Raw genomic sequence first — 17,427 nt, forward strand, 5'->3', positions numbered from 1 at the left:
TTCTTTCTTTGTCCAATGTTCTTAGTATCATTATTAGTACAAAATTTGCTAACTATTGTAGAACTACCATGCAATGCACAGATTAACACCATCATGGAAATGGATACTCCTTTCACAAATTCCCTCCTAGGGTGTCAACCTTAGAATCGGCCTGATCAAAATATCATAAGATGCTCGAACCTTAGCAGTTGCATTACATGCATTATTGTTTTTTCAAAAATAATAATAAATATTATCTAATGTGCCAAAAGTACATCTTAAGCCTAAACAAGGGCACAAGAGCTTGACTCAAAGAGATAGGGATGCCGCTTGCATGCCCTACCTTTTGTCTCACTCTTGCACTCTATTGTTTTAAGGCCATGATGAGCGTACAAATGTTATAGGTGTGCCACTCGTTCTGCTTCCTTTGATTCTTTATTGGTCTTGATAAGCTTGCATGTCCCTCCATGGGTTCATAATAGGGGAAGAAAAGGGGGTGATGCTTGGATAAAACTGGACTATGTAGAATTTTGATATGACATAGGAGAATATCCCTCAGCTAGGGAAGGAATAGTTCCTCATATGCAAATTTGGGTGAGGAATCAAGAGTGATAGGAGGGAAGAATATATGTGTTTTGATAAGTTTTGGATAGTAAAAACTTGAAGTACCAAATAAGAGTAATCAAAGTGTGATGATCGAGAGGATGAATGGATTTGGAGAGGCAAAAGGATGGATGATTGATGGGGTAGGCAATAGCAATTTGAAGAGGATGATGGATGAGAATAATATCGGGTCTTCATCCAATCTTATGCTTCTTCTTGCCTTCAATCCCCTTCCTTATTCCTCTTTAGCCTCTTCTCTCTCTCTCTCTCTCTCTCTCTCTCTCTCTCTCTCTCTCTCTCTCTCTCTCTCTCTCTCTCTCTCTCTCTCTCTCTCTCTCTCTCTTCAATGTATGGTGAAAATGCAAGGAGGATTAAGCATTGGGCCTAAGGCTATAGCTTGTTATATAGCACTAAGCATTAGTTAACATTCTCTTTCTCTCCCACAGACTAACAATCAAAGCTCTTCTCCTCTTTTACCTCTCTTTGCTTGATCAGCCCAATTTCTCCCTCAGCCTTAATGGATTGAATGCAATTGTAATAGAGGATTTTATATTCTCTTTGATGATCTTGAGGATCATCACATCAGTGATGACATTGAATGGAAGAAAAGTTGTAGATCTATAGTCAATTAGGAGGAGATTGGGAACTTTAAAGAAAAAGAACTAAAGTTAATTTAACTATTACCTTTATCCACCCCACAAGTCCCCATTTATGTGGAGAGGGATCAAGGATATTACAACTTGTCACTGCATAATGCATTATTTGTCAATAATTCTAAGATCGATTACTTGGGTCAAAGGGTAGTTTGTGCTTGGATAAGAGTGTGTGGCCATGATTTAAGAGCAAGATTCCTTGGATGACCTCCCACATGAATGAATGCCCAAAGCTAGTGTGAGGGAAAGATGGTCCACAAAGAGTCACTTCCACGCAGAATGCAATGGTTTTTAGTTTTCTTTGAGTTACCATTTACAAATCAAATGCACATTTTCAAGAATGTTGGTAGCTTGTTGTGGGACCATATCACAAGAAAGAGAGACACCCTAGGGGCACAAATGGATTTGAAGGAGGTAGGAAAGATGGAGGCACTTTGGTGCCAAGTATGACTTGGCCTTGATAGCAAGCATATCCATTATTTCATTACTTTGTGTCGATTTATAGTTTCTAATGCATTAAATTTCTCAAAGTTCATACTATCGATCACAATCACATGGTGTCTCACTCCAAAGATATATTCAGCAATTTATAAGTTATTAAATTTAGTGCAGTGGATCTCGCAGAAGGAGATCAAGTCATCATCCATTGAATCTGCAAGGCAAGGAGTAGTGGAGATAGTCTATCTCTTTGTGAGAAGTACTTACCCACAAGTATGCTCACGATATAGAATCGCCTCTTAGTACATATCGTGAACAAAGTGGAGATTGTGGGATTGGTCCATACCAAATGGATATTCTTCTTAGAGTGCTTCATGAAAACCTTGAAAGACTTTGTGCAACAATGGGCTCGTCCAAAGGGCATCATGGCTAAAGGTTGGCTAGTATAAGAGGCATTGATGTATATTTTGGATTGGTTTTGCTAAATGTGGATTTAGATAATAGGATACTCTGAAGGCTGAAGGATGATGATAGACTAACAAGAGATGAGGTGGTTTGAAATAGAATAGAGAAGAGAATGGATGGCACCATGGAGAAGTGGCTTAGTAGGTACAAGTAGGCCAGAAGAGAATACGAGATAGCATGATCAGAATTTTGATATAGTATATGCCAGTGGCTTCGATACCTCGAGGGCATGGAGGAGACACCATGGCTCATGCTTGCGAGATGGTTGCATGATACCTTGATCGTAGCTTCATGCCAAGGACTCCCATGTTGGAATACCCATCAAGGAAAATGATGGATACTAGATGAGGTAGCAAGACAAAAGAGAGATTACCCTCTTTTACTACTAATTAGTGTATGTTGAGCTATGCCAAGAGCTTGTCATGGAGCCATAGGACCGGTTGTATTTGCGTTCACTTGTCAAATTTGTTGACTATTTGCTTATATTGGTATTTTAATGCATGTTTTTTAACTAACATCCTTCTTTGCAAATATATAGTATCGTGTTTCACCTTCGCCCTTATATTGATTGTGCTCAATAAAATGGACTTCGATTCTTCTATAATGCCCATGTTATGCTTCTAAACAAGGTCATGGAATGTTGCAAGTGAAAGCTCTTTGCCTTCTTTTTGAGCTATTGCTTTTAGCATTTCTAGATTGTGGACTGGTCTCTCATCTATAGCAAAAGTTCCTAGTGTTTCTTCCTTCAAGTTGGGGTGCATTATCCTTTACTACCACTTATTCTTCTACTACTAGTGCTTTCTTTAGAATTAGTCTCTTGGTAGGCCAACTACCTTTGAACTTAATCTTTCTCTCATTTACCTTTGGGTAAGGAGGGTTTCTTATTAAACAATTCTTTTTACCTCAATGTGGTCAAGGGCTCACCCAAACTGACCACTCTTTCTTATTCTTCTAGGTTTAGTTGTTGTTGTAAGAGTTGGGGACAAGTCCTCTTGAGATAGGCTACATATCTCCTCCAACATTATTGTTTGCACCATAATGCAATTTGTTACATATTCATATCACTCTAGCCACTCAAAGATTTCTCATTCTTCATACTCCAAGGTACCTTTTTCTTCACTTTGCAAAGTGGCTTCCACAATGTGTACAAGAAAAGATTGTCTCATTGGGACTTCACCATTACACCTGGTTCTAAGAAAACATATTTTAATTGGTTGCCCCAACGTACCGATAGTCTATCATCTTTCGAATCATGTAAAGCTTTCACCATCCTTAACCATGGTCTACTAATTAGAAATGGGTAAGATCCTTGTGACTTGGGTAGGCTAGTAATATAAAATCCATAGGAAACTATACTTAATGAATCACTACTATTACTCCCTCAACTATACCAAGGGGTGGCAGCTCCCTTTAATCAACCACTCTTATGGAAAAGAAGGTGGGTCTCGAGAGGGTTATACTTAGACACTTTAGAGTGCTCTTTGGCATGATATTTACACTTGAGCCACCATCTAATATGGCTCTATACTCGGTATCACTATTAAGCAAGGGCTCCTTTAACATGTGAGAGAATTGTGTAGAGAGACATTGTGGACATGCCCATTTAGAAAAGTTGAGGCTAACCTTGAGTTAAGGATGGGTTGGCTACTCCCTTGCTCTAGTGTCACGTTTTTTAGGGTCCCAAGCCATTGCTTTAACTATTGCCCTAATTCTTGCCTTGCTTAAGAGTTGAGATGTAAGATCTCCCCCATAGAGCATTGTAATGCTCTAGGATCTTTTGGAGTGTTGGTCTTATTAAGGGAAGATGTGGTGTACTAGGGTTGAGAGAATAATCAATCAAAGAGAGATGGGTGGGATCATATTGGAGCATCTTTATGGCTCGATGGTAATCAACATTTGATTGACATGACTGCTAGCACATGCAATCTCGATCTTCTGTGCATACCACTTTCTTAAGAATGGGCTCAACGTGTCACTTTTTTGCTTGAGAACCATTATCTTGGATTGGTTTTGAATTTTGGTGAAGGCCATTCAATTGGGAATGAGCCACACCACTATTTCCTCTTTCTCTATTGGGATCTTTAAGAGTTTGTTCTATATTGATGTGCTTTTGTAAAAGATGTGCTCATCACCTTCCCATGTGGAGTCCCAATGGGGCACAACCTCAAGCATATCTAATCATATACTCTCTCTATATCTACCATTGTGTAGACTTGAGCAAGGGTTTTAAATGTCAGTTCAAGTTGGGAGAAGAAGTCGTAAGTGACTTTGTAGACAGAAAAGTACTAGCCACAATAGCCCTGCCAGAGTGATCACTCTGTCAAAGTGACATGGGAGAAATCATTCTAGCAAAAAAAGGTAGCTAGGGTAAGGGAGCCAACTATAGAACATCCAAGGAGAAAGATGCATTTTTGGGGGGGATTTCATATTTTGCACTTTTTTTTAGATTTGAAAATATAGGCATGTAAGGGATATCAAGAGGATTGAATGAGTCTAATATTGATTTTTTCCTTTTTATAACATTTTATGTAATTTTAGAATTACAATTTTGGAAGATAATGGTACATTTGAGAGCTAATAATGTAACACTCTTTGGCAAATCAATGAGTGACATCAAAACAAGACTCTCAGCATATTCCTTTTTCTTTTGTACCATCACTAGCCCTAAGGTATTTACTTTTTGGCACTATTTCGCAATTGGCCCCCTTACCCTACATGTAGGGTAACTTCTTTTATTTGCCAACAAAGCTTGGGCCATCCAAATAGTAAAAGACCTCTCGAGAGACATTCTTGATATTCTTTTGTGGCTTTGCTTGCACTGATCCGCAACATCACTAGAGCTATGCCATTGCGATCAACATCGTTGTTGGAGCTACACTTAGCTCATGCTACATCTCCAAGTTACCTAAGTTATCTCCAATAATCCAAAAGCCTAACCTGGGCAAAGCAACTGCCACCCGCTCCACAAAATAAGCCATTCTTTGACCTCTATTCACATATAGACCTTGATGATTCCAATGTTAGAGCCCCCAATCCCTAGCCTAACTCATGAGACCTAACCTATGACAATGGTGTCATGATCCTCCACACAAGATAGTAGACTTGAGCCAATCAAACAACAAACATAGGTGTCGATGAAGTAGTCCCCATAAGTGAATGAGCCTTTTATGAGCCTCTCTCTGACTCTATTGAGCTGCGACGGGGAGAGATTTTGCTCTTGCTCTTGAAGTAACAAAATATCAATGTGTCCAACAAGGGCTGATTGCAGCTTCCACTATACAATTAGCTTCCTAGGGCCTTGCATTTCACTGAAGGTAACGACTATTCAAGTTGGAGGATGCGAGATGTATGGTTGTGGGTAGCCTTAAGGTTTGCCAAACATACCCTGCGTTTCATTGAAGGTAACGACTATTCAAGTTGGAGGATGCCAAGTGTGTGCTTGTGGGTAGCCCTAAGGTTTGCCAAGCATACCCTTATTCTTCTGCGTGATTGAACACAAGAAAGAGGGGTAGTTGTGTGCTATACATGATGCTTGGTAGTTGGTCTAGAATGCAAGCTCCACTTCCCCATACTAACCCCCGGGAGTATGGGTGAGGTGGTGTGGGATTCAGTCCCCCAAACCGTGGAAGTGTGCCTCCTTCGGCCATGAAGTCTTCGTCAACGTGTAGTATCAAGTTGCCTAGGCGAGTGGCCATTCAATCATATCTAAGGGAAGGTACCACTGCTATGTGGTGCGTGCATAAAAGAACGTTCAAGTAAGGAGACTCTAGTCTCTACTCCAAACCTCCAGTAGATGTCCATCATGCACCTGAGCCACTGCTCCGAAAGCAGCTTCAACCCTGCACCTCACAGCTCATAGGACACATGCCCATTGCTCAACCCCGAACGGCCACCACCAACTTCACTTCAAACCACTGACTGGATTGTGCAATCCATACGAAGTAGTTCGGCACATTCGGAGGGGTCAATAAGTGCACCTTGCTACTGTGAGTTTGGCAACTCAGAAAGATTCCGCCTCTAGTGGAAGCAAGAACTTACCATGACCATTAATTCACGTATGATCAAGGCCCACAATGATGAAACTCTTGTGGGAGGAGTTGTGGGTAATGCTCGAGCCATCAATGAAGATGCGGAGCGTCCCTGCAAATGGGACCACTCTACCACTGTCGAGGGGAGGCTATTCCGTATGTTACCAAGGTGCCCGATCTCAGCTAGGCCATGACGACACTGGACTCAGCACATCCGTCATCATCCACTATAGGGTGTGACTTCATCTAGCAACAGGTCTCCCGCCAAGTAGGCTTATGTCTGAACTAAGGCACTCTAAAGCTTGATTGTCCAAAAGCATGGCATCTAAGACACTGCCCAGGCTACCTTGTGATTATGATATGCTAACTAACTAAAGAGTTCCCATCTACAATCTCCAAAAGTTTAGGTATTTTCTTGACATCTGCAACTACCTCCAGTGCCTTTGGTATCCCAGCTCCTAACAACACATCTGCAAATGATGTTGAGAGCATGGTGCCAAAGAAGCAACCGAAGTCCTCCACCAGCTAGCAATACTCTATCACAAGGCCTAGGAAGAAGAGAGTGACATGGAATTGAGGGAAAATGTGGTGATATCCAAAAGTAGAGACTATGCAGAAGTTGTACCAAGGAACCATGTAGATGACCCCTTCCACGAACACCATAGGTAAGCTATCAATGAGCTCCTATGCTACATGAAGATGCCTTGTCCCATCAGCATTTATTTATGCGTGAGGTGCAGGTAGAATGGAGCCAATCTTAGAATTGTACCTGGGAAGGAAAGTGACCCATGACTTGTCCAAGGACCATTATCTGCTCCAACTCCTCCGTGGCACAATCATTTTGAAGCTGTCCCTCGAAGAGAAACACACACAAGGAGAATGTGTGGGGTGCAACTGTGGATTGCCCGAGTGTCAGACCATCACCATAGTGTATGTTTCTCTTGGGACTCCCCAAGCATGCTGCTGGCCCACCAGATAAACGGGGTAAAGCTGCTTTAAAGGGAGAGCAGCACTGGTACAGCTGGACAAGGCAGCAGGATGAGAATCTAGGGAGGGACAAGCCACCAGCATGCTACTTTAAAGGGAGAGCAGCACTAGTGCAGCTGGGCAAGCCAGCGGGATGAGAGTCTAGGGAGGAACAAGCCACCGGCGTGCAGCAGCCATAGCCAGGTGGTAGCAGGGGCGACAGTAAGGCAAGTGACAGCAAGTGGTAAGCAGAGGCAATGGCAGGGGAGGCAGAGGCAGCATAGGGAGGAGCAATAAGGGAGGCGGGGCAGGATAAGGCAGCTGACACAGGAAAGAAGAGGCAGCTGGCAGAGAGGAAAGGGCTGAGGCAGCAACCATTAGGTCATGGACATGGGGCAGCAAGGCAGAAGAGGGCATGGCAGCTGGTGAGAGCAGCAAGCCTAGAAGAGGCCTCAACGGTTACAGCATACTGTACAATCAATTCACCATTCAGCTGTTTAACTTCACCGTGATGCTTCAGCTCTGTCATGTTGATAACAAAACAGGTTGGCAAACCCAGAATGTGTTTAAAGGTAAGTCTCTGGCTAATGTGTTACAGAAAAGGTGTATAAGGCCTAGAAACTTTCATTGCTTTGCACTATCACAACAGGGCACACATTGAAATCAAGCCACAACAGGAGACTTACATTTGATTCCTGCGAGAAAAACTTCCACTGCTTCACTTTGCAAACTTTGGCACCAGCCATTGAGAGCCCGTGGACAGCAGGAAAGTCGCAACAACAATATACTTCATTGCCATCACAAAGTCGCCTGGTCCACTAGAGGTGTGACCAATGCTTACACCAGATCAATGAATCCAGGCTGCAAGGAAAGCTAAAACTGACAAGGGGCCCAGGGGAAGCCTATCAGGTCAGAGGTACCCATCACGGGACATGGATTCTTGCCACAATAAGGCATGAAAAGCTTTTAGGACTTCAGATTTCATTTAGTCAATGTTCAAGGAGGCAGAATTTTGGCTTTTTCCATGGTGCAATTTATCTGTACAACAACATTATTGATTACATAGGCAGAATTTTGTCTTGTTCAAAGGTTCGATGATCTCGCATTATTGATTACATTTACAACATCAGGTCAGAGGTACCCACTGCAGGACTTGGATTCTTGTCGTGAGAAGGCATGAAAAGCTTTTAGGACTTCAGACTTCATTTCTCAATATTCAAGGAGGCAGAATTTTGGCTTTTCCATGGTTCAATGATCACTTTACTAGACACAAGTATTTATCTGTACAACAAAATTACTGATTGCATATACAATATCAGCCAGCATGGTTTTCCTCACTCATCTGAGATGTTTGATCCAAATGACTTTAATGCTTACTGCTACATGCTTTTTCTGCAACCTAGGAAACAACAAAGGGGGTGGATGTGCCGTTGAAATACTGGAGATCTTGGGTGAAAAGGTGTTTTGCAGCTCCAAAGTGGCATAATCTGTAGGTTCCAGGAATAATATCGTCAGGGACTTCCCACCTTATTGTGGCTTGACTGTTTGGACTCAAACTTGATGGGCGGCTCCACAAAAAGCGAACAGAAAGATCATCATCATCATAAGAAGGAATCCAGTTTCCATCTGCATCAAGCCTTTCAACAAGAGAGAATGTTTTCTCTGTGAATAGATCATTGCGCGGGCATGCAGACCAGAAACTTGCAGATACAACATCCCCCACATGAACTGCCATGTCGGGAGGGACATCCTGCACTACGTCCCCAAAGTTCACACCAGAAGGTGTATCATCAAGCACAACACCTGGCAGGAGCTCAAGTTGCTGCTTTAGTAGATTCGGTGGAAGAGGACCAGGATCCACATCTTTTCCTTCTGCCATAGCTGTAGCAAGTTTAGTAAACTCTTGAAGGTAAGCAGCCAATGTGTGAGGTCCATAGAGGGTCGACGCTCCCTGTCATAAGATGAAGGACAATTGAGGATTAGACAAACAAATATAGACCGCTCTCTGTAGTCAACAATCCACATTCAAGTAGGTAATGTTTCAATAGCACAAGAGCCATGTATGCATGATTGCCTCGTATCGTTGAACTTGATACTCTTCAAAAGTCGAAACATATTGGGAGTAAGAATTAGTTAGCCCTGCAATGACAACCACCAAGTCATTGCTAAACTCCCCATTTCCTTTTGCAATCAAGGTTTCCTTTACTGCATCTCTCAAGCGTCTTCCAGCCATAGTTGTGAACTCTGAAATAGCACCAAAATGCAGCCGACAGGAAAAGAAATTAGTTGCAGACAGTACAAGATAAACCCCAACTCAAAAAGAACAAGTTGCTTGATCAAAACTCAGATATATTAGTAAATAGAATCCATACACAGCCATTCCTTACTAGTGTTTACCCATCATTTAAAAAAAGAAAAAAACTCACACAAAAACATAGGATCAGTTGACAAAAGGCAGGAATGCCACTAATTTGCTTGAGTTGTCTACAAGTGCCTTACTCAATTTGTATAGTAGTATGCATCAGGTTAGTTTGCTGATCTGGTTCAGGTATCTGGCCGTTAAATGGAGCATAGCTTGATGATCAAAAAATGTAACTATGATGTCATTGAGTTAGGCAAATCTGTTAAGGATATCTTTGTTATTGATGCCTCTATGAACTGTTATCTTTACTTTCACTTCCTGTCTTCAGGGCAGAAAAAGGAAGTTTCAGGTATAATCCTGGGATAGGCCAAACCAAGACAGGATCAACTACGACCAGACCCTCCACACAATCCCCTCCTCGGAGACTTGCAACAAAAGTAGTGTTAAAATAATCCTAATGCTTCTCTTATGCAGTGCTGTAGTTCGTCTCAAATTTAGACAATCTCTGACCAGTATAATATAGTGGTTAGAACCAGCCATCTTCACAGCTTCTTAGTGCAATATCTAATGCACTCCACAGATACATGAAAAAGTTTTGCCAACCTAAGTGCACAAATAGTCCCAAGAGACGATAAGCTTCAATGCTCCAAAGTACCATATACAATTCATAATCCACTTTTTGGCTTAGTAATTAATGTAGCTGTGTTGCCCCATTAGCCTGGTATTGCAAGAATCTATCATCCCATAGTTTGGTGAAGGTTGTGATTCCAGCAGGAACATCGCTTAGTTGGGTTTTCACCTCATTTTAACTAGAGGATGCCAAAGCCAGAAACCTGCAGGAGGTTTGTTTTGTTCAACAGAATTTTTATTTGACCATCTATCACTATCCAGATTTGCATTTTAACCTCCCAAGACAGTACCTGGTTTGCATCCTTACCTAACTTACATGGTATTACATGCTTCTGCTCCAGTTTTGGCCTTGTTCAGGCCCCTTTAAGGATTTGAGATGAATGTTAACAGCCTGGCCACATCTTGTTTGTGAGCCTACATTGAGTCAAGTGGCATAATGAGCTCCATAGGCCTTTTTGGTTATTACAGTATTTGGATACTTTTTTCACCAAACACTTTGACACACACAAATTTGCGGTACATCTGGGCAAGTTCTTTAGAACACCTTTACTGACAGTGCTACATGCACTGTACTCCAGAGGTTCATTGTAGCTCAGATTTTCTTTCTACATAGCTTTGCCTTTATGGCCTCATACTCTTTTGCTCTTCACTCACCATGTTGCCACTCAAACAAGCACATTTTGGGCAATCTGCAGTGGCAACAGCGGATGGTGAGTGACAAGAGTAGCAAAATGGCTGACAGGACTGTCACATAGGAGAGCAGTGAAAAATTCGAGCTCAGCAGCAGACCAATCTTTCCAAAAAGTGCATACATCTGAAGAAACTAATCCGTGTATGAGAGAGAGTTGTTGGCAGTCATCACAACACTTAAGCACTAAAATATTTCGTTTACCCAAGAAAATAGAAAATTCTAACTGAAAATGGACGGTTAATAACTAAGCCAAGTGCCAATTTTCTAGTAGTTTAAAGCCATGATAGAGAATGTCTTGGCCCAATCTTCAATGCTTTTGAGTTGCAAGAACTTCTTTTGCAGGATTTTTGTAGTTGTCAGAATAAGCTAAACCCTATACCGTGTCAAACAACAACAGTTCAGGTCAAAATTATTCCTCAATTATCAGCCAATTTATCTAGCTCTCACACAGCACCAATGCTATAGCCAGACCCAATGACACATTCTTACTCTCAATATGATTTGTATAATCTAAATTCTCTCTCAGTTGCTCCCTTTGATGTGCAAGTACCAATTATTACTTACTATGCTAGTATGAAAACCCAAACATATACTGATATGTAATTTTGATAAGAGGATCTAGAAGTGGAAGATCCCATATAAACATATCTCAAAGTTTACATTCTACATGCCTTTGCAATCCCTACAATGCACTCAAGTGCAAAATTGAGAAATGCATAGACTACTCCAGAAACCTGCTACTACTACTAGGATTCCAAACAAGATGTACCTTCAGAAGAAAGAAATGAATGAGGAATCTCTATTCTTGAATCAAACATCCAGTGCATGAGCGATAGGCTTATATAGGCAATAAAACATGTGTCAGCAAATACCAGCATTTACAACAAGCTCTCATTCAAGAGACCACTTAGAGAGCACATAAGCAGTAAACAAAGATCTTCTGCCATTTCAGTTCCGAAAAAAAGAATCATACAAGTAAATCATGGATGTACCTGAAGGAACACATAAGATGACAAAGTTCCCAAGCCTCAAAATTTGTAAAGGAAGTACTGCAGGCTGCAAATCAATCAATAGATTTTGCTTACTTGCAAGTTTTCAGCACCAAAAATAGACATCAATGGCAAAAAGGTTCAAAGTATCTATTTTCCAGGAACAAATATATGCACAGATATTCAAGAAAAACAAAATCGAATACCAGATCTTTGTTGCTTTTAAGAAGCAATCCACCACTAATTTGATGAACAAAGGAGTCGTGGCACCCATAGTCTAATTTGAAGCTTGTGTCATGTGAACATTTTGTGCTGACATTCATACCAACTTGACTACATATCACAATATGTAACCAAACAAGAAGATTTCCTGTGCATGCAAACATCTGTTACATGTAACTCATGCACCCCATCATGAGTGCAAAATCATCATGAGCAGTTGCCTCCTATCTGACACAACTCAGCCTAAATTAACTAGTCAAGTCAGTCCAAAATTGCAAACAGACATGGATATTGAGAATAGCCTCTATTACCAAAATATTGGTTGCATTGCAGTCAGGTTTGTAACTTAGTGGGAACAGGGAATGAAATTGCATGGATAGTTAGCAAGACACAGACTTTTGAGTCTAAACAACTGACTATTCATCGATGTGTGATAGACTATAGTTAAACAACAAAGAGAAGGTAAGGACATTGATGTATATTTACTATAGCCACATGTAAAGACTTATCTGCATCAGTACTAGTATAGAAAAATAATAGCTCTCCTCCAAGGGTAGAATCAATGATGATACACAAGCCTCTGGATACTTTATGGCACAGACTTCAAAATTGCAAGGATAGTATTCATCATTCCTAAAATTACCACTCATACCAGATCCCAAAGTCCACCTTGCTAGGCAGAGGGATCTTCATGATCCAGTTGATGAACAGTGGAAAGATGTAGCAGTCCTCCCAAAGAAATCACATGTTTCCATGGGCTGCAGGATGAGCATGCTTATATAGTGGTATACAAGCCTCATGAAAAAGGTGTTCAATACAATGGATCGCCCATTTCAAGGCTTGGCCCCAAAATTCAAATACCTCGCACAAGTCAAAGAGGCTCCCCCAAAGTCTTAGTTCATCATGGTGGCAAACAGTCTAATAGGCATGCTACATGTGCATACTCTGTGCACACGGCTAAATTGGTTGGAAAGAGTTCCCGGTTCCGAAAAGATCACTCTTTCTGATAAGAGGTAACTGAGACAGATGATAAGCATGGTGGCTCCGATACTACCAATTCAAGAGAATGGGGGGAGTTCGTACCTAAATGTGGAAGGAGAGGAGCATGCAAAGGTTGAAACACGAATTCACCAACCGGAATAGGGTGACAAACATGGAGAAATCCATAGTAAAAGCTAGTATGCCATAGCATATGGTATCAAGGTGTAGTGTAGGAGGAGACAATATTAAGCTAGAGATTGGATTCTGCAAGCCCACCAACCTTGTCTTCAAGACAGCGAATGGGGGAGTTCATTCCCAAATGTGGAAGGAGAGGAGCATGCAAAGGTTGGAACACGAATTTACCAACAGAACTAGGGTGAAAGAAACAGAGAAATCCATAGTAAAAGCTAGTATGCCATGGCACATGGAATCAAGGTGAAAGAGGAGACAATATTAAGCTAGAGATATGATTCTGCGAGCCCACCAACCTTGTCTTCAAGGCTGCCCCTTCCAGTGAAGTTTAGAGATGGCCCACCACGTTTCTCAGACGATACCATCCCCATCACAATCACAAATAGATATTATCAAATCAAGGCTCCATAAGGCAACTTTCAGAACAACATTTGAAGTATGAGTAAGCCTTTGCATCCATTGGTTGAGAGAAGAGTAGAATGTGCAAATTCGGATCATCTTAACTTGACCTCTTTGGGTATCAAGGCATTATGTATCAAGGATTCACACAATCTTTTGGATGCAGTATGCACCTCTTACTTTATAGATTCCAGCCTTGTATGAAGTTACACAGCATGTCTCTTTAACTTCAATTAGCAAGGGGTACAGACAATTAAAATCGGGTTTATTAATAATTTATTAGACAGAATTAACCTTTTTGGACAAGCTTAACCCTATTTGGAATGATCATGCAGATCAAGTAACCTATTTGACCAATGACTTGAAAGCAAACTAACTAATATACAAATGGTGAGTGATGAGGGGCTGATTTAATCAAATACTCTATTACCTAAAAGCATTCCAGTTCTGCTATTAGACTTCACCCTTAACAGTTCTATGCATACAATACCAAAATTTGTAAATTTCTTCCAAGGACAGAAATCTTACAGCCCAAGCATAAGGTGTAAACATCTCTCCTGTGTCAATAAGTATAGGCTTGGGTTTTTGGCAATCAACTTGCTTTTGGGATGGTGGCTCCAGCAATGACCCCACAAATTTCCAGAAAGGGTTTCCCTGTGCATACAGCCAAAATGAATATGGTTAACAATGTCGGATGAGTATATTTCATTCAACAAATTCAAATAATTTATAATTGACCTGGTTGTCACCCTGCACAAAACTGAATGCCCCAGGCCCATCTGTTGTTCCGGCTGCAAAACTGAACCCTACAGCTGCAGGGCAGGTTGTGACTATACTTCCCTTGTCACCTTCTGATGAAGTGGATCCCAGAGTTACCTGTAGCTTTGAAAAATCTACAAATGTGTGTCGATAATCTATCTTTCCATTCAGTTTCTTAGATGCACTTTCAAATAAATCAGATGCTTTCTTGAACTGACGATAACCTATAATTTTCGTGCTTGCAAAATCGTCAGGGAAACTGCAGATCAAAAAGTCATAATAGTTTAACCATGACTGCCAGATAACCATAAATCAATGAAACCCTGTATGTCAGATATTGAACAAGATTGATAGCTTACGCAGGGCCATGTCCAATGCAAAGCTCATTTTTCCCATTGCAGGTACTGTGATTGAAATCACATGGCAAGCCTGTGTCAATGCAAACAGCCCCCAAAACATTTGGAGTAGTGTCCCCCACATTAGACTGGCAGAAAGCTGCAATAAATGGCTGTGGAACATTTGAGTTCCCATTTCTAATTCGAGAGATACTCTCAGCTGCATTTGGGGTTTTCCAATCCATAAATTGAGGCCCATAACCTGGTTTGTTCGCATGGCCTGTATGACAAACATAACCATTTGACTCAGAGTCTAAGTTCTCCGAACTAGTAGCATTGTAAGACATCTGAAGCTTGAATAGACTTTAGAACCACACACTTCTGAGTTTTTCCGACATGCTCAAATCATCTGCCAGCTTCTTTGATTTGCTTGTCTTTGTTGATTGCTTATTGTTATACCAGTCCTCCATAAGACGAGCAGCAGCACCTTTGTTATCACCACTGATCAGCTGATTAGTCCGATTCATGGAGGTTCCATGTGTAGCAAACCAACTGAAGGCTCCAACAGGACCCAATTCATCATCAAGAAAATTAAGCAATGTCATGTTCTTATCTGTGTCATATTTGTACTGTGCCCGCTCTTCTGATGGATTATTGAGATAAGCACTCGGGCTACGGTTTATGTTTGCACCCTGCAGCTCACCTGGAGATACAAATTGCAAGATGTAACGAGTAAATAATTGCTTTTCCTTCTAACAATATAAGAATTCGAGCAAAGTTTGCTCAGTTTTCCTTCTAACAATAAAAGAACTCAAGAAACCTGGGAGGATGTAGAATTGCATGAACTGGATGCCTTCCAGAGAACATTCAAATTACCTATGTTGACAAGAACAGACCCAGGCCGCAGATTCTCATGAGCTTGTATGATGCTTGCCAAAATGCCATCCACAAGAGCATCAAAAGACTGACGAACAAAACCCAATGATGTGACAATGTATAAAACATACTGCAAGAATCCCCCAGGCCCTGAATGTGTGTGTGTTCCACTGATAGCAACATTCTTCTCTGAATAGAGATCGCCATATCTGCTCGGATTGAACAAAGTTTACTTCAAAAGAGTCCTAAGCACACCAGCAGTAATGATACAAGTAGAGGAAGAGAACTAGATTGCACTGCTAATGACATCATGCATAATACAAACATGAGAACAGGAGCCTGTCCAGTTTCATGCTGGATAGGTTCTTACAAAGGAAGCTGGTTAGCCTTTTCTATTTCTCACGAGAAACACAATGGTGCTTGAGTTATTCTGAGAAATTCAATAGATTCAAAACAATGTGAATTCCCCCCAACTGCTTAAATTATTATCTCGTTCACCAGTTCTGGATTGCCAGCTCCAGATACAAGAAGTTTTTGACATTTTCCCATGTCGGAAAAGGGGCTCTTTTCCCTTGCCTTTTCCTATAATGTTCAACATCATGAGCTTCTACTCGGGAGGCACCACATACCTAGCTGGGCATGGTCAAGTGGCTGCCAGCCCCTACCCAAGGCCACCAGCCCCTTGCCCCTGACCGCACCTAGCTAGGTATGCGGTCCCTCCCTCACAAAAGCTCATGACATTGTCAATTCGCAATGCCCCGGACCACATTGAGCTAGGTATGTGGTGCCTCCCTTGCAAAAGATCATGACGTTGTCGTAATTCATGATGTGGGGATTACAGTGGGAATTTGTCTAACTTCTTGTGAGATAAACTGGCTCTTATTCTTGCATTTGTGCCAGATAACACACGCCCATGCAAAAATGTAGTTCTACGTTCATAGACCTTGAAAGATTGAAAAAGGAACAGGATACCTCTGCTTCAAGCCGTCAACCACTTTCATTGTGACAATGTCAGAAGCCATACAGGCATCCAGGTTTGCAAAGACAAGCCGCTGGCGATCATCATCAGCATCAGCAATGATAAACGTCCTGGCGCGGAGGCGGAAGTGGATGCCTGCTGCAGTCTGGGAGGGGTTGGCGTACCCCATCATGTTGACGTCGGCGGCAGGGCCGGTGATGTCGTAGCTGCCGAGGCCAAGCAGGTAGTCCCCTGCCAGGGTTACGGGGGCCATCCATAGCAGCAAGGTGGCAAACACAGGGATCCTCAGCAGGGATGGAGCCATGGATGGGAGGCGATTCAGAAGCCGTGAATCTTGAGGAATATATATACTGTGATGATGTCCATGGTGGGAGGTGAGGCCTCCTGTGTGGCCTCCGCTGCCAACCTTGATAAGCGGAGGGGACGAAGAAGAAACAGTGCATCTGAAACATTCTTATTCTCGACTTTCAGAGTTCCATGGCCACCTTAATGTAATGCATACGGTCCCTTATCATCATCCGCTCGTCATCATTGCTTTGAAGCTAAACATCGATAATCGATATCGATAACTAATAACAATGTGACTATGCCATGTTATCACCGACGATCGTACCATAACTCACGAGTCGCGAGTTTTTTCTTTCTTATGCCTTTCGGCGGGCAGTATTTACCAATACAATAACACCCATCTTCTTCACCCAAAGGTGGAGCACCCCTAAGGATAAGACACGCCTCGGCCCAATTGGTTCGGCAATGGGAGTGTTCATCTAAATCTTTGCACCCGACACAACATAGTCGCTCAACCGGAGTTTTTGAACTCTTGACCTCCCATTACTCATGCACACATCCTACCATTGTGTTACCGCTCGTCACTAGTGTA

The 17,427-nt window shown here is 41.8% G+C and overlaps 1 protein-coding gene across 1 annotated transcript; it reads right to left on the minus strand.

The window, feature by feature from the left end:
* Positions 1-7,930: 7,930 nt before the first annotated feature.
* On the minus strand, positions 7,931-17,159 carry LOC148013452 (neutral ceramidase 2-like). The gene is made up of 9 exons (XM_087667492.1): positions 16,541-17,159; positions 15,569-15,777; positions 15,072-15,395; positions 14,717-14,972; positions 14,337-14,616; positions 14,127-14,252; positions 11,808-11,871; positions 9,207-9,376; positions 7,931-9,083 (listed from the first exon to the last, which is right to left on the minus strand). Exons 1-9 carry the CDS (start codon positions 16,849-16,851, stop codon positions 8,532-8,534), a joined length of 2,292 nt encoding a protein of 763 aa, XP_087523618.1. The 5' UTR covers positions 16,852-17,159; the 3' UTR covers positions 7,931-8,531.
* Positions 17,160-17,427: the final 268 nt, after the last annotated feature.

This window comes from Lygodium microphyllum, chromosome 26 (assembly GCF_053477565.2).
Source record: "Lygodium microphyllum isolate KBCC chromosome 26, Lygodium_microphyllum_v1.1.10, whole genome shotgun sequence".
Taxonomy (NCBI): Eukaryota; Viridiplantae; Streptophyta; class Polypodiopsida; order Schizaeales; family Lygodiaceae; genus Lygodium; species Lygodium microphyllum.